Source organism: Leptodactylus fuscus, chromosome 5 (genome assembly GCF_031893055.1).
Source record: "Leptodactylus fuscus isolate aLepFus1 chromosome 5, aLepFus1.hap2, whole genome shotgun sequence".
NCBI classification, from domain to species: domain Eukaryota; kingdom Metazoa; phylum Chordata; class Amphibia; order Anura; family Leptodactylidae; genus Leptodactylus; species Leptodactylus fuscus.
This window is the reverse complement of record NC_134269.1, coordinates 133,431,016-133,458,444: the sequence shown is the minus strand read 5'-3', so window position 1 is coordinate 133,458,444 and position 27,429 is coordinate 133,431,016. Positions and strand designations below refer to the sequence as shown.

General features: G+C 42.6%; 1 protein-coding gene across 1 annotated transcript; it reads right to left on the bottom strand.

Moving 5' to 3' along the window:
- Positions 1-494: 494 nt before the first annotated feature.
- SAMTOR (S-adenosylmethionine sensor upstream of mTORC1) lies at positions 495-25,583 on the bottom strand. Its single transcript, XM_075274276.1, has 5 exons — positions 25,353-25,583; positions 13,923-14,064; positions 11,176-11,328; positions 4,277-4,388; positions 495-1,280 (listed from the first exon to the last, which is right to left on the bottom strand). The coding sequence occupies exons 1-5, from the start codon at positions 25,558-25,560 to the stop codon at positions 654-656; spliced, it is 1,242 nt and encodes a 413-aa protein (XP_075130377.1). The 5' UTR covers positions 25,561-25,583; the 3' UTR covers positions 495-653.
- Between the last annotated feature and the right edge of the window lie 1,846 nt (positions 25,584-27,429).

Below are 27,429 nucleotides of genomic sequence, written 5' to 3'. Positions count from 1 at the left end.
CAGTGACCAGTGTGTTCACTTTGTGTGGCCCAAGCCTTAAAGTATAACCTGGATGCAATGTTCCCGAAAGGAAAAAAAAAAAAAAGTGTGAATCATGCCTTATATCAACTCACACGTGCAATATTTATTCATGAAAGCTGTGACTTATTCTGTTAGGACATGACACAAGTTACTGTGTGTAACATATACATTGCTTCCCTCTGTTCTTTGATCATTTGGAAGTGAGTTTCTTTGAAAAGCCTTATATTAATGGGTAGACTGTGCATTCTTTTTCTACAACTGACTAGTGCACACTGAAACAGCTGAAACGGAATTCAGAAACAAAAAGTGATAAGCCAAAATTTCTGAAATATGAGTGCAATGTTCCCTCTTTTTAGCTGCACCTCTCCGGGCATTGCAATGGTGTACAATATGTGATTAAAGGAGATATGCATGCGTCAGGTGCAGACCCAGACATGTAGCAAGTACCTTGTGTTCTTAATTAAAAAAAAAAAAAAAAAAAAAAAAAAAAAAGCTCTAACCGTATAGCAATTACTACAAAGTATTATCCAGTTCTTCACAACAGTAAAAATCTCTAAAATACAGGAGTAGGAAAAATAGCAAACTGTAAACTTTTTATCTTGATTCAAGTCTTTGCCTTTAATTGGCCCATCTTAGCTCAGGAGGAGGACAGGATCGTCGATCTCATAGAATGACATTGAGCCGGCCTGACTTTCTCCAGAGTCTGAATCATAAGGAGCGTCTGGCAACTCCGAAAAAGTATATGCTATCTGTTCATCTTCCACTTCAGACCGCGCACAACAAGGGCTGGAGGATTCCTCTTCTGCCACAGTATTGAAATCTTGAGGGATGTAAAGCATATCTGGATAGTTCCTGGTAATCAAATCGCTTGTTGTTTTCAGTGACGTTTTCCTAAATGCCATAAGATGCATATGGGAAAATTTGGAGTAGGTCATACGTTTGAAGCCAAGAGATTCAATAGCAATCTTCCAACTCTTCATCATCATTGCATGTCGGTTTTGATGGGAAGAATCTGGGGTAATAATGAGCAGCAAGCCATTGAGTTCAAGGAGTTCATGAGCCTTCTTACAACAGATCCACCGTTGGTACCGTGAAGGGAAGTAAGATAGGAGGAGAGAAAAAACTACAACGTGGAATAGTTCAGAAGGTAAGTTGTCTATGGGACTCTTCAGCTGCTTCAGGAAAGCATCAACGGCATCTGGTGCAAGCTGAAGTGGCCTCTGGATTTGCAAGTTCAGGAAGTCACAGTTGAAAACAGTCTAAAAGAAAAAAAATGAAAGAGTACATTAGTGTATGAAGCAATGACAGTGTTCCTCAGTTTCCCACACCAAAAGTCCATAAACATTCAAGCATAGAAGTAAATGAAGCAAATCAAGTGTTTTACTATTATAGATTACATCACTGCAACTTAACACTAGGGTGTGTCACACATCTGGCAGGTGACAGAATATTTTGGGCTAGGACCAAATGGCTGGGCGCGGTAGCTATAATGCATTTCAGTGGTGTCACATGCAACTGCAACATGACAGCCATGGATTCTGTTACAAGTCATGTGACATTGTTCCCATAGATATCAAGTGTGTATCATGTGTTAATAATTTGCACAAATAAAATTGTTACACTTTGGGTTCTGGTGCTTTTCTTGGTTTTATAAACTGGCCTTTCAAGTCACATCCAATAAGCAAGACCTTTAACTTGGAAGTTTGATCTCATCATTTTCAAGTTCTTATTCGATTTACATTGGCTTTTATTGTTTATTATTATTATTATTATTATTATTATTATTATTATATGTACACTGGCTTTCTTTCCAATCTTTGCCTTAATTTTTCATACTGTCCAGACCATCTTTTGTATTGTTTAATGTGTATATGTACAGCTGCAGAAAAAAGGATATAAACCTTTAAACAAAAAACACAGAGGGAATTGAAGGTGCAAGCATTTCGCAACAAAATTATGGTGAGCAACTTCGCTGTGGCATCACAATACCTAAAAATTGCTCAAAGTGATGTGATTTTCATTGCGAGTCACATGTTGTCATGTAGTCCTAGCCATCATCCATCATTACTCTAGTTAACCAATTCAGGGCCAGGCCATTTTCCCTGGTTCAGGATCAGGCACAATTTCAGGTTCTCTCGTACATGCAGTTTTGAGAGTTTTAACATTTTAGGTTATTCAAATAATTTTTCATTTTTTTACCAGTGATAAACAGGGCTTTTTTTATATTTTTATTTTTCCAGGTTTTCGCTTATTTTACATTTCCAAGAAAACGTAATCAAAAAAGAGCGGAAATGTACATTTTTCTCATTTTCCTTTTTTTTTTTTAGTAGCACAAAGTGCTTTTTTTTTTTTTTTAAGTTTTCCCCTCTCCATTACGATATTTTTTATATAGGTGTCAATTATTATTGTGCCACTGAGGCATAGCTAGAACTTGCAATGTAGGAGTGGAAGTGGCTTTTTTCCCCCTTTTTTTTAAAAACACACTTGCCTCCCCCATGAGATCATCTTATGAGATCGGAATTCCCGACACACAACAGAAACTAATGGAAAAGTGTGGTACAAGTTAAAGAAAGTTGCTTTATGTGAGCTAGGTTAGCTGCATAAAAACCCAAAAACATGTTCAAAGTCATTTGGAGCAGATTTACTAAGCTATGCAGTTTAATTTGCAAAGTACTTCCATATCTGCTGTGCTTTTATTATGTACTGATTTAATATGTGTTTTAGATGAAGTTTCCCCCTTGCCTGACAAGAGGGTAGGGCTTTTAGAGAAAGGGCAGGCTTCTCACAAAAGTGGGCAGGCCTTAAAATAAGACAAATCGCAACAAAATTCTGGTGCAGGTTTCTAGCACAAATTATGCCAACTAGACAATGTAAAAATGAAAGAGATTCTCACCCAGCACCAGCTACTGCGATAAGAGGTGTATTTTAAAGAAGACCTGTTACCATTGAAAAGCCCAAATGACAACTCATTCTGGTGTTTTGTTTATCTAAATCTGTTCAGTTGTGTTCTGTTAGTATTTAGTAGCCATGTGGGAGGTTAACACTGCATGATATACTGCCCATAGACAGAGAAACCGTGTTAACACCCACTTGCCAAACAATCTGTAATTTGCATTATTAGGCTTCTAAGATCTTGTGACAGGTCCTTCTTAAACGGGTTTTCCACACAAAAAAAATAAAACAAAAAATACACCTTTCAAAAAAAATAAATAAATAAAAAAAAAAATTGTCAGTGTTATTAATAGGTTAATAAGTTCAACCAAATACCTTTAGCAGTGTCTTAAGTGATTTTTTTTTTGGTTTCCCTGGGAGCTCCCGATATCTTCTGTATTTCTTTACATGGGTAGCTTCCTGTTTGGTTTTCCTACAACTATCATGATGCATTGGGCTTCACTCACAGAGCTGAGTCACACTAACTCCCTCTCTCATGCCCCCTCCCTGTCTCACTAGCTAGCTCGTTCACTACTAGCCCTTCATAACCAAATAACTCCACCCACCCTGTCATACTTGTCTTTCTGTCTGGATCTTTTAGACATGGGAGATCACTTCCTTCAAGGGGGCTGGCTCCTCCTCCTTTTCTTGAGGTCTACCAGCGCCTGGATAAGTGTCAGAGTGCTGACATGTGCTGTAGCTGGCACTATGGCTCTATTGCACTGGCATCAGCAGACGTAAAGAGGAGGAGCCAGTCTCCCTGAAGACGGTCTAGTCTAAATTTGCACGGTCTTAAAATGAGATTAAGGGTGCATGCACACTACGTAACGCCGGGCGTGTATGAGAGCCGTACACGCCGGCGTTACAGCAGGGCTGCCAAACACTTCCCATTCACTTCAATGGGAGCGCTCGTAAACGCCGCTGTTACGAGCGCTCCCATTGAAGTGAATGGGAAGTGTTCGGCAGTCTGTTGTAATGCCGGCGTGTACGGCTCTCATACACGCCCGGCGTTACTCAGTGTGCATGCACCCTAATAAATCTGTTTCATTTTGTAGCAAGGGATTTACAAAGCATTTCAAGGCTTTGTTCACTTTACTAGAGTGTTTACGTTCTTTGGTTAAGTAGGCCTCATTTATGAAAGACAATACATTGCAAAACTAGATCACTTTAATTTTATAAAGTGAAAACATAGAATCTAGTATTTAATAGGTCGCTATGGTCATCAGTTTTAATTTAGGTCTGAAATATGGTTATACAACAGAGTATTTTATCCACAACACTAAATGATTATGATAATCTTTAGATAGAAAACAGGCTAGGTTACCTCAACAGCAGGGACAATATCGATACCAACAGCCAGAAAGCCTTCATACTTCATAAAAGGATTATAGCAGCTGCCTACATCAAGCAATCGGATCTTCCCAGGAAGATGAAAGCTAATAAGAAAGAAAGTTTATCTGTTTATTCAAGAAATGCAAAAAACAAAACAACAACAACAAAAAAAACATACCTACTCAATATTCTACAGAATTATTTTTTCTTTAAGTGGAACTTCCTCCCAAACTAATGATAGCGATATTGCTGAAATTAACAAAAGCAACTACAAAGCACCATCAGGGTAAGTTCACACGTTAGTTTTTTGGACCGGAATTTGACGTGGAGGACGCCTCAGATTCCAGTCCAAAAAAAAACGGCTAGCCGCGACAGATTGCCAGGATTCAGCCCAAATGAATGAGCCTAGTCGGGAGGGAGGTGTCGGGAGGGAGTTGTCTGTGGCTGAATCAGCTGCGGAATCCACCGAAAGAAAGAACAAACCACTCACGGAAAAAGGGAACGACCGGCTCTCATTGATTTCAATGGGAGGCGATTTTTTTGAGCCAGATTTGAGCCTCAGAGGGTCCAGTCTCACAGCTCAGCATCATTGTTGGTCGGTATGGACCACTCCCCTTCACTGTGTAAAAATACAGAAATATATTGTTGTCCTTGCCAGGTGTGTCATCCTGTGTCCCCTCCACTGATTAACCTCAGCGATCATGTGAGGCCTCTTTGCTGAGGTTACTGATTGGCCTCAGCAGTCACGCGTGGTGGGGACTTCCGCCGAAAGAAAACAACAGAGCAGCCAGACCACGTGAGAGACACTGGAGTCCCGGGGACAGGAGACTATGCCCCCCTGGCTTCTTCATTTCCCCAGGCTAATTAAGGGGAAAAAAAATTGACTGGGCAACCCATTTAAATTATGAAAAATTTAACCAAGTTTAAATTACGAGGCATTTAAACATCTGTGCCTACAATTTTCAAGATTTGTTTTGCATTCAGCTTAGCAATAGCAATGGCAAATGTCCTCCCTGCCGTGATCAGAATTTTTTTGGGGATAAGCCGCATAGCTGAGCAATTTGTAAACTTTGGTAATGACTTGCGCTTTCCCCATCAGTCTGCTTCTATCACAATTTTTTCTTTTTCTTTTATGTAGACTGTAAGCCCCATACAGGGCTCACAATGTAATTTTTTTTACCTATCAGTATGTCTTTGTAGAATAGGAGGAAATCCACCCAAACACGTGGAGAACATACAAACTCCTTGCAGATGTTGTTCCTGGCAGGATTCAAACCCAGGACTCCAGTGCTACAAGGCTGCAGCGCTAACCACTGAGCCATCGTGTTGCTCCACTATCACAATTTTATTGTAGCTTGACAAGAACAGATGTGTCATTGACTTTTGGTACCTGAATAACTGAAATGCTGTATTATTAATTAATAAAGAGGTTTTCCAGGCTAAAAACACTGATGACCTATCATAAATGACATTGGTAGTGGGGATCTGACACCCGCATCGATCAGTTGTTTTCAACAAATGATGCACAGAATGGAACAGAAAGCAGACTGCTGTGTCCTGCGTAGTGGTTAGACCAGATACTGCATTCATATAAATAGGAACCACGCTTCAATGACTAGGTTTTACCACTACTGTCTACTTCATGCTCCATTCTCTGTGCCTTATCTGCTGAGACCAGCTGACCGATGGTTGCTCCCAGGTGGCTTATCTCCGCCAATTGGATATTAGCAACCTATCTTTAGAAAAGGTCATCAATATTTTTAAGCCAGAAAACCTATTTAACCAGAAACTACTCAGTCTATGGAAAACAGGCCTTTTCTAAACTGATCTTACAGGACAAATATATAACCTTTCACAACAGACACTTTTGCAGACAAAGCGATGCAAATAATTGAATCAGTACAAAACGTGACAGAAAAAATAAATGCATAAACATAAACTGAAATTTTTTGTTTGTTATTACCTATTAACTTGTACAAAACATAGGGAGAAAGAGAAGAGGGCGGAAGGGGGGTAGGAATGTTGGAATAAGAAGACCACCATGTTGGATCTACCGTATTTTTCGGACTATAAGACGCAAAATTTGGGGGGAAAAGAAGGGTGCGTCTTATAGTCTGAATGTGGCGCCTGGCATCCGCTGAAATAGAGAGGCGAATGCCGGCAAGTGATAGACGCCGGGGCCTGAGACATCGCTGCGCTCCTCTGCCCTGCATGAAGCCAGCAGCGGGAGGAGTGATGCTATTCCGCTCCTCCGTGTCCCCGCCGCTGGCTTCATGCAGGGCAGAGGATCGTAGCGATGTCTCAGGCCCCGGCGTCTATCCCTCCCCAGCATCCGCCTCTCTAGTACAGCGGATGCCGGGTCAGTATCCGTGGCCCCTTCTCCCCCGGGGCCGGTCCCCACCGGCCCCGTACCTGTAAAGTTGCAGGCCGGCTCCTGCGCGGCGATATCGCAGGAGCCGACCTGTTCGGGTGACAGCCGGGAGCCTAATGAGGCTCCCCGGTCTGTCACTGCTATATATTAGTATTGCGGCTGGGTCTATGACCAGCCGCCGTAATACTAATATACAGAATGTCCCATAGACGGCAATACACTTGTATTGCCGTCTATGGGACTTGCGATCAAGTGACCGCAGGTTCAAGCCCCCGGGGGGGAATAAAATAGTAAAAAAAAAACAAAAACAAAAAAAAAAAAAACTTTAAAAATATGAAATAAATAAAAGTTCTAAATCACCTCCTGTTTTTTTTTCAATACAAGGTGATCTAAGCAATAGATATCCCCCAAAATGGTATAACTAAAAAGTACAGCTGGCCCCGCAAAAAAAAAACGCTCTATGCATCTCCGTACAGCTGCAGGGTCACCTGTCAATGTGGCCTTGCAGCTGTTGCAAAACTACAACTCCCATATATTAAATATTTTACCAGTTTTTGCTTCAAAATTTTTTTTCCCTATTTTCCTCCTCTAAAACCTAGATGCGTCTTATAGTCCAGTGCGTCTTATAGTCCGAAAAATACGGTAATTTCATGCGCTATAATTTTTGATTATGAGGAGCGAGAGAACAGGTGCCCTCTACATGATCCTAGACATCCCCAGGAGAAACAGGTCCACCTCAGATCCATCACTAGACACAGGGAGGGAGACACTCCCCAGGATCCACGGGTTTCTCTGGCCCCACCAACTACCCCGCCATATACAGCAATAGGAGGCCAAGAACAGACGATAGCGCTAATTGGCGTCCCCCATTAGTACCCTTTTGATACCATCGTGATCGTGAGCTGAAAGCACATCCTAATGTCAGCCTGTATACTCTAAGGAAGCATAGTGATAAAACTCTCCCAAGTGACAAAGAAAAGTCACACCATGCTTTCCTTATTAACTGAAGATTCTGGCCAATCCATCCTCCAAACCAAGCTCATCTAGCAAAGGTTTAAAAGAATTTTCCCATTTTTCTTCTGTGGGGTTTTGCAACAGAGACACTTAAAGGGGTACTCCCACGTCGCATACTCACCCGTCTTCGTTCCTCTAAAATCTTCTGTCTTCCGGCTTTGTTTCGTCATTGGTGGGCGGGGTCACATATGCAAAGCCAAGCGGCGAGATGCCGCCGGCCCTGCGTGCGCGTTCATACACCAGTCTACCCTTCACAATGCAAATACAGACCCGACACCCTGCGGGTCTGTATTCGCATTGTGAAGATTAGACTGTGTATGAGCGTGCACGCAGGGCTGGCGGCATCTCGCCGCTTGGCTTTGCATATGTGACCCCGGAGCAGAGCGGAACAGCATCGCTTCTGCCGCTGCTGTCTTCATGCAGGGCAGAAGCATAGCGATGTGCCTGTGCCGGCGTCTAACCGTCCCCAGCATCCGCCTATTACAGCGGATGCCGGGGAGTTAGACGCCGACACAGGTGAAGCCAGCAACATCGCTATGCTTCTGCCGCTGCTGGCTTCATGCAGGGCAGGCACATAGCGATGTTGCTTGCTTCACCTGTGCCGGCGTCTAACCCTGTTTTGGCGGCCCCTTCCCCCAAAGGGTAAACTACCCCCCCCCCCTCCAGGCTCACTCCCGTGCACTTAGCCCCTCCTCCCTCCACCCTGAGAGCAGGCTGACACATCACTTGACTCAGGAGCAGCTAGGTCAGGGCTGTGGCCACAAAAAAATGAATAAAGTGAGATATTGGCCAAACAAAGCAGTTTTGCTGAAGCAATGTATTTAGGAAAAGTCTTACATTCACATTAATAAGCATTATAGATAGGATCCTTGTGACGGGACAACCCCTTTAATATATTTTCATATGACCATCACTTTTCTTCAGTAAAAGTATTTGCTGACAGATTATTGTTGTTATTTGAGATAATGTACAAGAAAGGGCAAAAAAAGAAGGTTTCTTCATATATTTCTCAGTTTTTAGTGTAATAGGACACAAACTAGGACTGAGGGAAAGGAAAAAGCGCTGGGATATTTTTTTTTCTAAGTCTTGGTCCTTTGAACATGACAACTTTTTTGATATAACAATCTCTTATAAAGCCACTTTTTTGTGAGAGAAGTTGCACTTTCACCCTTTTGCCACAGAGCAGAAAGGTTTTAGTTGATTGAGTATAAACTAGTTTTAGAGAATTTAATAACCGAGATTCCCTCACTCTCTAGACTTTTGATCTAGGTAGTCACAAATCTGATCAAGGTACTCTATATAAATAATTAGGCGCTTTATACCAACAACTGAAACACATTCTATATATAAGGTAAGAAAGGCATATGGCACGCAATCATTACCAATTCACCCATCCACTGGGTGAAGCAATTACTCAAGCCAAAATAAGCATTCTAATTCATCAATTGTTATTCATGCTACAGAATGCCGTGTTCTACTGTTGCAATACGCCTACAGCAATTTTCAGCTACCTGGCAGCACTGAGTTGAAAGAAGCGCTGCCTCCGCAACAGTGTAAAAGAAAGATTATCTCTTCTACTACAGTTCATCAAAAACGCTGGGTTCATTCAGGGATGATGAGGGCAACTGAGAAACACACTAATTATGAACTAAGAAAAAAAAAAATCCTTGTAGAAAGCTGCAGGTAAGATTATTTTCTTCTCAATTCATTTTAAGTTACATGTTTTTGAAAATTACATATTGTAAACACATTACCTATGCCAGGATACGAGGTAAGAGCAGTATATTTTACATCTGCCCACCAAAGATCAATATCACACATATAAATTTCTATCTATGTAATCCATAATATATAATAAGGATCAATATCACTTTATAATGTAATGTTAAACTGGGTAAAAAATAATCATTTCCTCTATTCTGCTACGAAAACTGCCAGGGCTGCCTTCAGGAATTTCATGCCTCATGCAACCACATTTTGATGAAGGGAATGAGAAGTAAAAATTTTTTTTAGAGAAGTCCTCAGTGGTTGATACCTTATAGGGAATGGGAGGGTAAGGGACTATGTGAGCATGACTGCCTGGGATGGGCAAATAGGTTACATGACTGGATACAAGACCTTGGGCTGGGGTGGGCTACAGTGTACTCTTGTAGTTGCAGAGATTATCTACACATACACCCATATAGAGAGCATGAATTGATAGATGGATATATACACCTACATGCATTATATATGCACACACACAATATATATACTATATCTCTACAGTATGCTTCTATGTATAGATGTACTATATATATATATATATATATATATATATATATATATATATATATATATATATATATATATATATATATATATTGTAAACAAGCAGATTGTAAAGTGGTAGAGGGCAGGTATATTCCACTGAGGTGGCTGGTATCCACATGGTGACTGGCTGGAGTATGGCTCCAGGATTTAGGAGTGGTTGCGAACCCAAACCTATGCTCCAGTCCTGATTTGTTGGCTGACCAAAGTGGTCAGCTATTAAAGACCTGAGGTTGCCCATGGGAAGGGGGTGTGGTCATCTCTTGGAGGAGAAACCTGGTGTACACACTGCCCTGTGTGTGTCTGAAGGGAAAAGCCCTAAAAATCACCTTGTGTATGTTGGTGAGCAAACCTTGGAAATTTACTTTCTTGTACCTGAAGTAAGAACTGCTTATATTATTTGAATTTATCCTTTGTGCTGGAGCAAGCTATTTTGAGTTACCCGTTTTGCTGAAGAAAGCCAATTTGTTTTATTTACTGCTGGACTGTGTGAACTGTTGCCAATAAACCTACACGTGTGAGCTGAACATCTTTGCCTCCGTCTGATTGTCCTAGCAACTTACCTCCTCACTATATATATATGTATATATATGTATATCTATTTATAAAAACACACACATATACACAGGCTTTATAAGACTATTATTGAGAGGGGGAAGGCTACAGATTCCTAGCATGATCTGACTCTTCTTTCAGACTCTTGAGGGCTTTGGCTGTTCCAGCAGATTTATTACCTACACTCCCGACAGCTCAGAACCCTGGCACTTACATTACAGGTTATCAGTACAGACCATATTCTTATGAAATATAATCCTGAATCTACGGCAGGAACTGTCAGAAGTGTTACAGATAATATATCTATTGAAGGAGCAGTAGCAAGCCTCCTCTCCCCTTTTCAGCTTACAACTGTGTGTCTAGAAGACACAAACATGAGAATGGTAGCACTTCCAGAGGCCTATATATAAACACTCTTTCAGACATCATCATCTATTGTTGGAGGTCCATAGTCCATATTGTAGACAACGTTCAGTCAGAATGCTGACTGTCAACTTGCTGGCCCCTTTTACAGAGCACTGCGACCAGACCTCTAACAGCAATACCGCCAGTACTACCCTGATGGCGACCCTGAACACCACAAGCGCAGATCAGTTTTCTTACATTAAAAATACACTGTTCAAAAACAAAATGACACTTACTTTTGATTTGCTGATGTGACATTTGAAACATCAAGGCCAGAAAGAAGTAAATGATCAGAGCTAGGAGGTTGGGGATTATTTAAGGCGGCTCTCCTTGCATCTTTCTCAATAGCTTTTCTCTTGCCTCCATTGAAGAAATATTCTTGACAGACACTAAAAAATATTATTATTAAAAAATATAATAAAGTTCTAGTACACAAGATAGTGTAGAATTAAAATTCTATAAAAAGAATTCAACTGACAAAATTTACAGTTTGTTTACCATAAAGACAACTGATAAAATTTGGGGAGATATTTTTATACAATTTCTACTACAAAATACATACAAACAACAAATATTGGCTTAGTTTTAGGTTACATTCACACTGCACGAAAGAGAAAAAGGAATCGGAGACAGATTTTTCATTTGCAGTGAAATGAAGTGTGATCCTTGGTAAACAGAGGTGTGGGAGAGGGGGATAGGGTAGAAAAATGTTCTCTTCTCCATGGTAATTATAGAACATACCACATTACATTCTGTAGAACATACAATTTTAGGCCTTAGGGAAAGAACCTGAAGAGAGATCAGACGGCCATAACAGCTCTGTGCTAAGTAGCTTGTGTACAGCCAAGAGCACAGTAGTTTTCTGTGGCGAGTACTTTTGGGTTCTTTGGAAAGAGGGTCCAAATTGGGCAACATGACCCAGTTTTTGTTTTAAAGGGGTTGGCCACTTTCAGACCAATATTGACAAACAAACGTACAACAAAGAGATATACAATTTTCCAATATACTTTCTGTACCAATTCCTCACGGTTTTCTAGATCTCGGCTTGCTGTCATTCATTCTGTTACTTCTAGAGGATAAAAGTCTGTCCATGGTCATGTGATTTACGGTCCATGGTCATGTGATGAGCACACAGGTGCCGCTCATTATAGTCACAGCACAATATTCAGACATCTGCCTGGTAATCAACTGTGCACCTGTGTGCTCATCACATGACCATGGACTGTAAATCACATGATCATGGACAGACTTTTATCCTCTAGAACAGGGGTCTCAAACGCAACTCAGCATGTGGGCCGCAGAGCAAGATCCCAGCCAGTCGGCGGGCCGCACCGTGGCAAATTTAGCTCCACCCACTTTTAGGTTTACTCCGCCCATTCATTTTTCTTGTGCCCCCACACTGTATAATCCTCCTACAGTCAGCCGTAAACTATATGTCCCCCCTCCATCTTTCCCCCAGTTACGTATACACCCTTCATCTGCCCCCAGATTCATGTCCCCTCCATCTCTGCCCCCAGATTCATGTACCTCCATCTCTGCCCCCAGATTCATGTCCCCTCCATCTCTGCCCCCAGATTCATGTCCCCTCCATCTCTGCCCCCAGATTCATGTCCCCTCCATCTCTTCCCCCAGATTCATGTCCCTCCATTTCTGCCCCAGTGTCATGCCGTTCTCCCCCCTCCCTTCGTCTGCCTCCAGTGTCATGAGCCCCTTCATTCCACCTCAATGTTTAAAGAGGACCTTTCACCATTTTGCCCACAGGCAGTTCTATATACTGCCGGAAAGCTGACAGTGTGCTGAGTTCAGCGCACTGTCGGCTTTCCCGATGTGGGCCCAGTGTGAAGAGCTTACGGTCCGGTACCGTAGCTCTTCTATGGTCAGAAGGGAGTTTCTGACACTCGCGCTGTACCCCCCCCCCTCCCTGATAATGCTCGTCTATGGACGAGTACTGCGAGCAGAGGCGTTCCTCCTGGCTCTCACAGTACAGCGCGATTGGCTGTGCTGTGAAGAAGGACGTCTCTGACTGTCGGCTTTCCCGATGTGGGCCCAGTGTGAAGAGCTTACGGTCCGGTACCGTAGCTATTCTATGGTCAGAAGGGCGTTTCTGACACTCAGTCAGAGACGTCCTTCTTCACAGCACAGCCAATCGCGCTGTACTGTGAGAGCCGGGAGGAACGCCTCTGCTCGCAGTACTCGTCCATAGACGAGCATTATCAGGGGGGGGGGGGGGGGGGGAGTTCCTCCCCGCTCCACAGTACAGCGCGAGTGTCAGAAACTCCCTTCTGACCATAGAAGAGCTACGGTAAGCTCTTCACACTGGGCCCACATCGGGAAAGCCGACAGTGCGCTGAACTCAGCACACTGTCAGCTTTCCGGCAGTATATAGAACTGCCTGTGGGCAAAGTGGTGAAAGGTCCTCTCACCATCCAACGCTCCCCTGCCGCGCTCTGCAGTTTCACTAATAGACCTGTAGGCGCGATGTGATGATGTGACGTCATCACATCGCGCCTATATGTCCACTAGCCGGAACGTAGCGGCTAGTGGATATAATCATCTCGCAATGTATTCAACTCGGATCCGGCGTCCCTAGGCTTGTGCGGGCCGCACAAAATTGTTCGGGGGGGCCGCGAGTTTGAGACCCCTGCTCTAGAAGTAACAGAATGAATAACAGCAAGCAGAGACATAGAAAACCGTGAGGAATTGATACAGAAAGTATATTGGAAAATTGTATAAGTTTTTATTATACATTTGTTTGTCAATATTGGTCTGAAAGTGGCCAACCCCTTTAACTTTAAATAAATGACTCCGGCAAGATGGTCTGTACACAATGTATCAACAACCACTGTGTTTGCTATTGTGTGGAGTCGCTGTTAGTCATTGTATTGCTTTCTAGTATAAACACTTTGAGGGTAGAATATCTGTAATACAGCACGTGTTTGGGCAGAAATATATTTAATATTATAGTAATATACAGACTATTTACCCAAGGCACCATTCAATACGACCTTCTCCATCACACTTCTTTGACCAGTGATTATCTGCTAGGTTTTTCATTGCAACAGCATATTCACATAGTGTTCCTTCATCTTTGCAGTGTTCTTTCCAAATTTTATCAAAATCACCAGCTGAAAGAATAATAAAAAGAAAAGAGGTGAAGTTAGAAATCTTATTTTGATGGGAGGTCCATACAGGTTTTTAGGAAGCAGATTACTGTAATATCACTAATACTGTCTTCACGAACATGCCTGACCCATTACTGCTACAGTATATAATGGGTCTAACAGTGGATTGTTCCCATCTTCCCATTGAAATAAACATGAAAGCTCAGCCATGTAAGCAGAGATGGCCATCTAAAGTGACCAGTTTCTGTTGATCTGTTCTTACAACAGAAAAGAAAAACAAATCCTGACTGAAATGCGACTACAGCCTTACTTTACAAACATGGCTCAATGAGGCCTGTGGCCTACAAGGATTACCAGCAGCAGAACTGGGTCAGTGCCGCCATTTCTCCCAAGGTTCTGCCAGTATGGTTTTGACAACTAGATTGGAAGCGGGAGAGCCATGCTGCATTCACTTTCCGCACTCTGCTCCTGACCTCCTCCTTCCTCTTAAAGAGGACCTTTCATGGATTTGGGCGCATGCGGTGTTATATACCACTGGAAAGCCGACAGTGCGCTGAATTCAGCACGCTGTCGGCTTTTCCGATCTGTGCCTCAGGTGAAGAGCTTTTGGTCCCGATACCGTAGCTCTTCAACTTCAGAAAGGCGTTCCTGAAAGTCCGTCAGGAACGTCCTTCTGCCCCAGCAGTGCCTATAGTGCTGTACTGTGTGAGCGGGGAGGAACGCCCCCTCCCCTCCTGATAATACTCGTCTATGGACGAGCACTGTGAGCAGAGGGAGGGGGGCGTTCCTCCCCGATCTCACAGTACAGCACTATAGGCGCTGCTGTGGAGAAGGACGTTCCTGACAGAGTGTCAGAAACGCCCTTCTGACGATGAAGAGCTACAGTACCGGTACCGATAGCTCTTCACCCGGGACACAGATTGGGAAAGCCGACAGTGCGCTGAATTCAGCAGTATATAACACCGCATGTGCCCAAATCCATGAAAGGTCCTCTTTAAGCCTTCAATGGGTCATGTGCATCGCACATCAGGTCATGATAACAATGTGTGTGGAATAACAGCATCGCTTCTGCCGCTGCTTTGGCTTCATGCAGAGCAGAAGCAAAGCGATGTTGCAGGCACCTGTGCCGGCATCTACACTCCCCAGCATCCGCCTCTCTATTACAGCGGATGCCGGGTCTGTATTCACATATGCAAAGCCAAGCGGCGAGATGCCGCTGGCCCTGCGTGCACGCTCATAGACCAGTCTAGCCTTCACAATGCGAATACAGACCTGGCATCCGCCTCTCTCTATTACAGCGGATGCCGGGTCTGTATTCCTTTCTAAAGCCTGATTAGATAAAAATGACTTTTCCCAGTGATAGAGCCCCTTTAAGACTAGGTTCACATCTGCTTTGGAGACATCGCTGCAGATTCTGCCTAAAATTGGTGGAGAGAAGTCCAGCAAGGACTATGGGGTCCACAGGTCTCCTACGGTAACTGCTTTGTAAAGTGGACCAAGACAACGGAGAGTCGAATGCTATTATAGGTTTTTGGAACACAGATTTAGAGAGTTTGGTTTTTGGATAGCATGTCACTTTTGGAGAGCCCTTGAAATGCCAGCAAAGTGGAATCCCTTGACAAGTGACCCCATTTTGAAAACTACATCCCTAATTGAATTTATCTATACATTGAACAATTTCTAATCCTTGAGTGTTACATTTATCTTTAGGAAATGAATGCGTAGCTGAATTTTTCCTAAAATACATAATTTGTGTACACCATGTTGCACCCTGCTTGTGTCAGAGACGAATGCCCCAAAGGTTTCTGTGCCCAGAATAACTGCTTAAAGGGGCTCTATCAGCAAAATCATGCTGCTAGAGCCCCACATATGCGTGCATAGCCTTTAAAGGCTATTCAGGCACTGTAAAAGTTAAACTACCCCCCCCCCCCCCCCCGTTTTAAAATAATAACTTAAAAAAGAATGTTCTCTACTTACGGAACGTGCACCCTGGGCGGGCATTCAGGGTGCGCCTTCTTCTTCCCCGCCTCTTCGTCCTCTGACGTCTTCGGGTTCCGTCCTCCTCCGGCGCTTGCTCGCAGACACTGATAAAAAAAAAAAATAGCCCGGGCGCATGCGCAGTAGCCGTAGTAGAAGCCGCGTGCTACTGCGCATGTGCCCGGGCTATTTTTTTTTATCAGTGTCCGCGAGCAAGCGCCGGAGGAGGACGGGACCCGAAGACGTCAGAGGAAGAAGAGGCGGGGAAGAAGAAGACGGCGCACCCTGAATGCCCGCCCAGGGTGCACGTTCCGTAAGTAGAGAACATTCTTTTTTAAATTATTATTTTAAAATGGGGGGGGGGTAGTTTAATTTAACTTTTACAGTGCCTGAATAGCCTTTTTAAAGGCTATGCACGCATATGTGGGGCTCTAGCAGCATGATTTTGCTGATAGAGCCCCTTTAACGGTTTTTTGAGTGTTTCTCTGCTGACATAAGGTGGGTACAACTTATTGGGCACCGCCAGCACTGCTACATCTCGGCATAGGAATGAATTGACCAGCATTGATTGGCTGAATGCCATACAGAGTACAGCATTCGGCCAATCAACACTGGTTCTGCCAGAGGAGGCGGAGTCTAAGAGCGGTCCACAGCAGTCTCCATTCTGGTCTGATCTTAGACTCCGCCTCTTCACAGACGAGCCTCCGGCAGAACCAGCGTTGATTGGCCGAATGCTGTACTCTGTATGGCATTCAGCCAATCAATGCTGGTCAATTCATTCCTATGGGGAAAAGTCAGCTCGTGCATATCGCAAACTGACAGGGATCCTGACGTAATACTTATGACTTATGCATGTTAGAAGCCCCCAGGCATGCTTCCCCTGCTGTTCCAGTTACATTCTAGGGTGTTGGCATCATTTCCTGGGGTGTCATAGTGGACTTTGTGACCCTCCTGAGTCGAATAGTGGTTTCTCCCTTAACGAGTATTTTTTCCCCATAGACTATAAAGGAGTTCGATATTCGATCGAACAGTCGAGTATTGAGCGGCTACTCGAATCGCATTTCGATCATTTCACTGTTCGTTCATCTCTACTCACCAGCAATTTGCAATTTAAAAAAAAAAAAAATCTTTTATTTATGCATTTGTAAGTGGAATCTGTGCCTTGGTAACAATTGTTTTAACTATTGCTTGTTTAAATCTTATTACTATTCAAATAGTACAGAATCCGGACTATCCAAACACTTTCATTGTAGCTCATGTCTGTACATGACGAGTTAGTTTAAAGCCTTCTCTTTAAGAGGACTCCTTATTAAGCCAGGCACAAGGACATCTTTCCTTGCTACAAACAAGTTTATGCGGTCCATTTAGTCATACAGCTTACAAAGCAGAGAAATAAAGGGGAGGGGGAAAACAACTGAAGGCTCATGTGAAGTGATTAGTCATCAATCTTATATTACATGCACCACACCCAATTACTTTTGATCAGCTGCAGCTCAGAGGAAAAATGCGGATTTTTTGTGATGAGTGCTGCGGAAAAAACTGTGATGCGTTTCTACCTCAGTCTGTTCTAATGCAATCACAGGTAATAAATCCCTCTGACATCTGAGGTCACATGTTTCATTTGCAAGGAGGATTTTTCTCTCCAGTAGTTTAAGGGTCAGTGCACACTGAGGTTTTTTGGCACTGATATGGACGCTGAATCCGCCTCAAAATCAGCCTCCAAAAAAAGCCTCCCAATAGAACTCTATTGGGAGGCTTTTTTGGGGGGGTAGGCTGATTTTTGGCGGATTTAGCGTAAAAAAAAACTCAGTGTGCACTGACCCTAAGGATCTATTCAAATGTTTTTTGGTGAGGATTTTGGCGCTGAATCAGTGTCAGAACATACGTGAAGGAAAAAAAAAAAAAAAAAAAAGCAGCTTCCTTCAGGCGGATTCGGCCTGCAAAGAACAACGCTGTCAATGAGAGGCAGAAAATCCATGTGGGATTGGCAAAAACTGCATTTTTTTTCAAGGTCCATACATTTTGTTTGGAGAAAAAAAAACATTTCCTAATTCCTGAAGCAGATTTTTTCCTCCCCAAAAACCTCTGTATGAATGGACCCTTATATTGACTATATTATATTATGTGGTTCTAAAGGTACCTGTTTTTTAGGCTATGGCCCCACATTGCAGAAAAGCAGCTTTTTTTCTTGCAGCTTTTTTTTTTTTTTTTGATATGGAAATATAAAGGAATTTTTTTAGACGTCTACCTTCTGCTGAATCCACTACTGGCTTTGGCTCAAAAAATAGAAAAAAAAAAAAAACAAAAAAAAAAAAAAAAAAAAAAAACACACACCACCATGCCCATTATTTAAAATAAGGGGGAAAAAAAAAAAAAAAAAAGTCCTGTAGAAAGGTTCAAGGTGTATTTAAATACGCCTAATGCTAGGTTCACACTAGCGTTCACCTGTCCGTTCTGAGCTTTCCGTCTTCTGCATGCCAGAAGTCGGAAAGCTCAGACCGGGTCCGGCCGTGAGCGGCGGTGAGCGTTTTATGCTCTTCGCCGCGAAACCAGATTTTTTAATCCGGACACAGAGTACTGCATGTCCGACTCTGTGTCCGGATTATAAAACGCTCACCGCCGCTCACGGCCAGACAGCTTTCTCACCCATTCAAATGAATGGGTGAGAAAGCCTCCAGCAGGTTTCCGTATTCTGCTCTGTTTTATGCAGGAAACGGAAACCTGCAGAACAGAGACCGGGCGCAGATATGAACGAGCCCTAAGGGAGGAAAAAAAAACCCCAAAACTGCATTTACGAAAAAGATCCGAAAAGAGTGTTCATTGCTGAACCAGGAAAAATAGTCTGGTTCTTAAGCGGTTAAGTAGCTTAACAGTCAGTTTTGTGTTTTGTTTTTTTAAAATAAAGTAGTGATAAGTAACGGTAGTTTGCTTTAATGAAGGAGTGTTTTGTTTTTTGGTTTTTTTTATTATGTATTTGTGTGTACTAGCATATCAGGTGTGTGTGTATATTTTTATTAATTAATTTACTTATCTCCTTGCACTGAACAACAGAGACTCCGGCACAGAAGTTAACTTAGTCTAATGCTAGGTTCACACTAGCAATTGGGTTTATGTCCATTGGGTCTGCTTGGGGACCCAAAGGACAGAAATCTTGTCCTTTTAAAAAACAGTTACATGTGGTAAACAGCGGAACCCATAGACTATAATGGGGGTCCTCCTTGCAGGACTTCTCTCTCTCTGACGATCTTAAGCATAATGAGGGACAGAGTGTTGTACGTAGAATCAAACACTTATGTGAATCTAGCCCAGTGGTTCTTAACCTTGTTTGAGGTACCGAACCCACCAGTTTCATATGCACATTCACCGAACCCTTCTTTAGTGATAAATCAAATGTGATTTATTTCCAAATTCAAGACATAGGTATATGTTTTTTTTACTGGTACACAAAATGAACCGTACATATGGCCTAGGGTTTGATCGAACCCTGGTTAAGAACCACTGATCTAGCCTACAGTGTATGGACACCTTTTGATTTGAGAAATCTATGATCTTAAGCCTGCACTGGTACATAGAGCTAGCTTTATCTAGAGATAGATAAGGATAAAAAGGCTTATAATTTAATTAATGTGTACACAACATCTGCACAAATCCTTGTCAGCCTGTTTTCTTAAGTGTTATGATAATAACATTGTTCATAGCCAAGAGTTTTCAACCTTTGACATATTTTACTCTCCACAGAAAAAAAGATTTCAGTTGACTAAGTAGCTGATGAAGAACTTACAAGCCCATCATGATTCATAGGATGTTGCAAGGACTCCATTACCACCATAAACAGATTAGTATGTGAGAACACCAACAGGTCATAAAAGAAGGCACAAACATCTAATACAGTAACCTTCAGCTTACACAAGGAGAACACTAGGAAAACTCTACAAAATATGGAAATCTTGTAGTTTTTCATGCCCGTTTTACAACCATGGGGCGCCTGTTTTCCTGTATCCCTCATACATTGCAGCGTATGGTGCGATCTGTGAAAACGGACCAAAAATAGAGCACACCCTGATGAACAGAATATCAAAATATTTATAGGGAAGAAGAAATCACAGGGGAAACACACACAGACACAGCAAAAATGCAATGAAAAACCCCCCCAAAAAAACACAATGCGTTTTTGCTGCATGGACCCTAACCTCACTTCCATTGAGAGCTCATTTGACCACATGTTGTGGGTACACAACAACAGCTTCCAAATTCAAGTGTCATACCTGGAATCAACTCCAGACCTTTTACCTGCTTAATTGAAGAGCTCATTAAATAACTTGGAGATAACTGTGCAACTACCTTTGGTCCTTGAAAAAGAGACTGCTACATATTACAGAGCTGCAATTCCTAAACCCTTACTCCAATTAGGATACAAATACTCTCAAATTAAAGCTGCACTTTCAGCCCATATCCTACAAATATTATAAAATATAAAAAAAAAATATATATTAAAATTAAAAATATATTCTTTGTATGTTTGTTCTTCTTTCACGTAAAAACGGCTGAACCGATTTGGATTAAATTTGGCACATAGATAGATTGTAACCTCGATTAATACATAGGCTACTTTTTATCCTGGTAAATGACATGGCTTCACGACTTATGAATTTATGTTCATATACTATATTAAACTGCTCTTGCCAGCAGCAGTGTCTCAGCTAATTAGAGGTAGCCAATAAAAACCAGGTCTGTTATCTCTCTATGTAAACACACAGATAACACTGAGGCCACTGTGTCGCAAGCATTTGCAAATTATCTGATCTGCTCCAGTGCTGAGATACTGACATGGGAAAACACCTTTAATCCAAATTGTCAGTTTGCCAATTTTAAGCATGCTGGGAAAAAGAAAATCTAAATTTATCACAAAATTCTAAAACTATGAGAGCTATGAAGGTAGCCAGAAGTCACAGACTTCTCCTCAAGTGGAGATCAGGAGGATTGATCAAGCTAAGTGTCAAGCGGCTCTTAACGCAGCCGAAATGCCGGAGCAGGCGTTTCGACACCAACAACACATTCATTATATGGTGTCCCAGCCAGCTGCTGAGATGCCAGAACAATCACAGGTACGGCGCGAGGAACAAATTCAGCAGCAGGGCAGCTTGAGAACTGCCGAAACGCCAGAGCAGACAAACTATTGACGGCAGCAATTTGCTGAATATAGGCGGATCATCAACGCCAACAACACGCAGATGAAGTCGCGGACAGAGGCTAGTTGATTATATACACACTGACAAAATTGTTGGTCCCCCTCATTTAATGAAAGAAAAACCCACAATGGTCACAGAAATAACTAGAATCTGACAAAAGTAATGAATAAAAATTATATGAAAATGAACAAATGAAAAAGTCAGACATTGCCTTTCGCTTCAACAGAATTAAAAAAATAAAAAATAAAACTCAAAACAGGCCTGGACAGAAATGATGGTTCCCTTTATATTTTGTTGCACAACCTTTTGAGGCAATCACACGATTCCTGTAACTGTCAATGAGACTTCAGCACCTCTCAGCAGGTATTGTGGCACTCTCCTCATGAGCAAACTGCTCCAGTTGTCTCGGGTTTGAAGGGAGCCTTTTCCAGATGCCATGTTTCAGCTCCTTCCAAAGGTGCTCAATAGGATTTAGGTCGGGGCTCATAGAAGGTCACTTCAGAATAGTCCAATGTTCTCCTCTTAGCCATTCTTGGGTGTTCTTGGCTGTGTGTTTTGGGTCATTATCTTGTTGCTCAACCCATGACCTGCAACAGAGACCAAGCTTCCCAACACTGGGCAGCACATTTCTCTCTAGAATCCCTTGATAATCTTGAGATTTCATTGTACCCTGCACAGATTCAAGACACCCTGTGTCAGATGCAGCAAAGCAGCCCCAGAACATAACATAGCCTTCTCCATGTTTCACAGTAGGGACAGTGTTCTTTTCAAGATATGCTTCATTTTTCCGTCTGTGAATATAGAGCTGATGTGCCTTACCAAAAAGACTGAGTTTTGTCTCATCTGTCCTTAGGACATTCTCCCAGAAGCTTTGTGGCTTGTCAACATGTAGTTTGGCAAATTTCAGTCTTGCTTTTATGTTTGTTTTCAACAATGGTGTCTTCCTTGGTTGTCTCCCAAGAAGTCCACTTTGGCTCAAACAACGACAGATGGTGCGATCTGACACTGATGTTCCTTGAGCTTGAAGTTCAACTTTAATCTCTCTAGAAGTTTTTCTGGGCTCTTTTGTTACCATTCGTATTATCCATCTCTTTGATTCCTTATCAATTTTCCTCCTGTGGCGACGTCCAGGGAGGTTGGCTACAGTCCCATGGTTCTTACATTTCTGAATAATATGTGCAACTGTAGTCACAGGAACATCAAGCTGCTTGGAAATGGTCTTACAACCTTTAACATGCTTGTCTATAATTTTCTTTCTAAGCTCCTGAGACAACTCTTTCCTTCACTTCCTCTGGTCCATGTTGAGTGTGGTACACACCATGTCACCAAACAGCACAGTGTCTGTAGCCCTATATACAGGCCCACTGACTGATTACAAGATTGTAGACACAACTTGATTTAACATGTCCCTTTGGTCACATTATTTTTAGGGGTACCATCATCACCAACAACAGCTAAAATGACAAAACTCTCCAAATATTCTAGATCTTGTCCAGGACAAGCTTTTTTTTTTTTTTTTTTTTTTGGCAAGTACGGGGAAGGTAAAAAAGCAAAACAAAAAAACCCCAAACCATACTCACCTATCCCCAGCGCCTGCTGCTTCTGGGTTCTTCTTCTGGAGGAAGTCCCTGCAACACGTGACCGCTATGGCCAATCAGCAGCCTCAGGAAAGGACATGGGATGAGATCCTAGAGCAGCAGGGCCAGACCGTGATGGGAGACACTAGAGCACCAGGGACAGGCAAGTATATGTACATGGTTTTGGTCCCCACCTCCCCTTGGGAAAAAACAAAGACAAAAAAACACTTATCCTGGACAACCCTTCTAAGGAGATCCGTTTTCTTCACAACTTATTAAACCGTTTTCCTCCTTCTTATCTTCAATCTGACTGTCTACACAAGATTCAGTCTTGTATACAGCCTCACACACAGAACTATGGAAAAGGGAGGGATGGAGCAAGAGGTTGCTGGCGGCTGGTTAAATGATGTATTGCCTCATTCTGTGCACTGCTATTATCTAATCTACAAGAATTTCAGCGTTAAAAGAACACATAGTGCAGCAGCAATTATTTGAGTGTCTTTTCCAGCAGCCGCCTCTTACTCCTCCCCTCTTCATTGACAAATATGGAAAAAAACTGCCTGAAAAGTGGAGAGGAAAATATATATATTTTTTAATAAGATATTACAATTTTTCATATATTAACCAGTCCTTTTCATTTATGACGAGTTTTTATAACTGGAGACACACTTCAAACGATTTTATGGCCTATCCTTACCATAGGTAATAAATATCTGTTCGCTGTAGAGGGCGGCTGTCAGTCTCCCACCGATCAGCTGTATGGCGATGCTTCTAGCGACTATACGATACGCAACAGGGCTTGAAGTAGTTGGATTTGTGTCTTGTGTAGTGGCCGGGAATCAGTACTGCAGTTTAGTTCCCACTGACGGCCATGAGGTCTGAGCTGCAGTGACTGTGCCCAGCCAAAGTATACAGGGACTAGAGAAATTTGCTTCTGACATTTATAGTACATAATCTAGAATAGGCCCGTACAACTGATCAGCGTGGGGGCTGGCTGTCAGGTAGGTAGTTCATGGTACATGTACTTTACATTAGCAATTGTGCAAAGGGGCAAATTTATTAAAACTGTCTTACAGCAAAATGTAGTTGTCTATAGCAACCAATCACAACGTAGCTTTCATTTTTCAGGTGCAGAATACAAAATAAAAGCTGTGGAGGTATTATTTCTCCACCACAGAACTATATTGAATAAATGTTATATCATCAACAAATTGTATTAGCATTATTAGGTCACCAGTAGATTATGTATATGTATGGGTGATCACTACAGTATCATGTCCCCAGCAAAGTGTAGCACTGTATAGGTATTACTGTGTCCCCCACACAGTGCTGCACTGTAGTTACAATGTCCCCAGCACTGTAAAGGTATTATCAGGCCACCAGTACATTATTATGTTTCCTGCACAATCCTACACTATCAGGTATTATTAGGTCACAAGTACATCATTTCACGTCCCCAGCACAGTATCGGTATTATTATTGGGGACTTGTACATTGTTATGTCCCCAGCACTGTGTTGTACTATATGGGTATAATTTGGTCACCAGTACATTAAGTCAGAACTGTATGTGTATTATTGGATCAACACAACATTATTACATCTCCCACACTGTGCTGCAATGTATGGGCATTATTAGATCACCAGTACATTATTAGGATTCCTGCACTGTATGGGTATTATGTCCTCCGTGCTGTGCTGCACTATATGGGTACATTATTACAACCCCAGTACTGTATGGGCATCATTAGATCACTAGAACATTACTATGTTTCCTGCACATGTATAGGTATGAATAGATCCCCAGCACTGTACAGATATTATTAGGTCACCAGCATATTATATTCACAGCACTGTATGGTTGTTATTATGGCCCAAGCACTATATGTGTATAATTAGGTCAGCAGTATAATGTTATGTCAACAGCACTGTATGGGTATTATGAATATACTATATCCTCAGCACAGTGCTGCACTGTATAGGTTTTAGTAGGTCACTAGTACATTACTATGTTTCCCACACTGTGCTGTACTGTATGGGTATTCTGTCCCCTGCACTGTGCTGCAATGTATAGGTATTATTGTAGCCCAGCACTGTATGGGTAATATGAATATACTATATCCCCAGCACAGTGCTGCACTGTATAGGTATTATTGTAACCTAGCACTGTATGGGTATGATGTCCCCTGCACTGTGCTGCACTGTATAGGTATTATTGTAGCCCAGCACTGTATGGGTATTATGAATATACTATATCCCCAGCACAGTGCTGCACTGTATAGGTTTTAGTAGGTCACTAGTACATTACTGTTCCCCACACTGTGCTGTACTGTATGGGTATGATGTCCCCAGCACAGTGCCGCACTGTATAGGTATTATTGTAGCCCAGCACTGTATGGGTATTTAGATCCCCAGCACTCCATGGTCTTATTATTTGCACCGCACTGTATGGGCATTGCTAAGTCACCAGTCTAGTGTAAGAATAACATGCCAGCAGTAAGGAACAAGGACTGCAGCGCTCATGTGACTGGGCCTGCCTCTAAGCCGTACCTTCCAGATACTTCCTCCGCAGGCTCCGGTGCACACTCTTCACAACTCCTGACAGCTTTTCCTGCTGCACTTTCACGTCCCGGGCAGACGGCACTGGCACTGCAGCTGTACCGGCCTCTTGTCTCTCATTACCAGACAGCATATCCGCGCCACTCAGTACCGTTCTGCCCGGCTCCATCTCCGTTCCCCGGTTACAAACAACAGGCATCCACACCCCCTCAGTTCCACTCACAGAGCCAGCAACAGGCGCGTCACCACAAAAACAGCTCACCATAGGGTAAGCAGTCAGCAGCAGCTGTTGGAGCTGACCAATGAGAGAGCTCCGTCGTTTATCAGCCCAGCAGTGAACCAATCAGAGCTTGTTTTGTACTGCTCAGGGATTTTTGACTTGTTTTGTTGAAATGTTAGCGGAGAAGAACCCCGCGCGTGGGGCGGAGCAGTCTGGAGGAATGGCTATTGGCTCCGCCAATGAGACGCCTGCGCCCGCCCCATATCCGCGTACACAGCTGCTCTTTGTTCTGTTACCGTGCAGCTGACGGTGTACGTGCTGCGCACCCTCACTCCTGCTGTCAGATCACTGCCAGTGCGGGGCTGCTGTGCTTTATGCTGGATTCTGTAGTATCAGGCAGTGAGCCGCCCCTGATTGGTTTGCAGCCTGTCAGGGTAAGTGTGGCTGAGGTCTAATGCAGTGACTTAGCTGGACTATGCCTGTCAGGGAAGTACAAAGCTGTCACCTTACCAGAGGCTTATCTGCTAGATAAGAAAGTCTGCTGTGACACATCTGTACTTGACGTATAATGGGGTCTGTCATGTTCCATCATGTCACCAGTACCCACATATTCAGACACTTGCATGCTCTTGTCGCCTGAACCTTAAAAACATCTCCAGAATCTGCCCTTTTCTTACTGTGAAAATATACCCCCCCCCTCCATTATCAAACTAATTCACTCTATTCTAGGGGTCGTATCTAGCAATGATTGGGCCTCATATCAAACTTTTGACATGGACTTTCCCACCCCCATACAGCATAATGTCCCCTTTTCTGGCCCCCACACAGATAAACGCTCCATTTACACAGTATATTGTCCCATAGTGCCTCCTCCACACAGTATAAAGTCCCATAGTAGCTCCTCTACACAATATAATCATTCCTTCATACATTCTAATAATAATATAACAATAAATTTTATTTATATAGCGCCAACATATTCCGCAGCGCTGTACAATTTGTAGGGTTCAAATACAGACAGAAAGATACATTACAAAGAACGTCATTTCACACAATGGGACTGAGGGCCCTGCTCGCAAGAGCTTACAATCTATGAGGTAGAGGGGGTGACACAAGAGGTAGCAGGGGCGGTATTGCTTATGCAGAGGTCAGACACTTTTGTAATAGAGGTTACTGTCCTTACATAAACATAAGACTTTATGAGCCATCAACAGTCATGTCCTTAACATGTGGATGGAGCTTGGGCCTATCATCATATCATGTGGGGAAATGTGGGAGCGGGGACAGAGGAGGGTTAAGGGTTTACATTAGAAATTGTGATAGGCCTGTCTGAAAAGATGCATCTTTAGTTTGCGTTTGAAACTGTAGAAATTGGGAGTTAATCTAATTGTCCGGGGTATAGCATTCCAGAGAAGTGGTGCAGCTCGGGAGAAGTCTTGTATACGAGCGTGGGAGGTTCTGATAATAGAGGATGTAAGTGTTAGGTCATTGAGTGAACGGAGAACACGGGTTGGGCGGTAGACAGAGATGAGGGAGGTGTTAGAGTTAAGTCCTCCATCTTTGTATTTTGGCAGCCATCTTGTACTCTTTCACATATAAACTGTATAAGTATGTATTTTTCTGCTTAAGTCAAGGAGGCCCCTTGTTAGACTTTAAGGAATGTGATAATGAACTTTAATGCATAGGTTGCTAATCATTATCTCTCAAGGGCCTCATTTTGAGAAGATGCAGCTGACTTTGTATATCTCTTATCTCCTTTACATGATGTATGGACACATAACCAACAAAAGTATTAATCTTATGGTATCTGGGCACTCTGCCATATTTTATGGTATATGAAGGTCACTT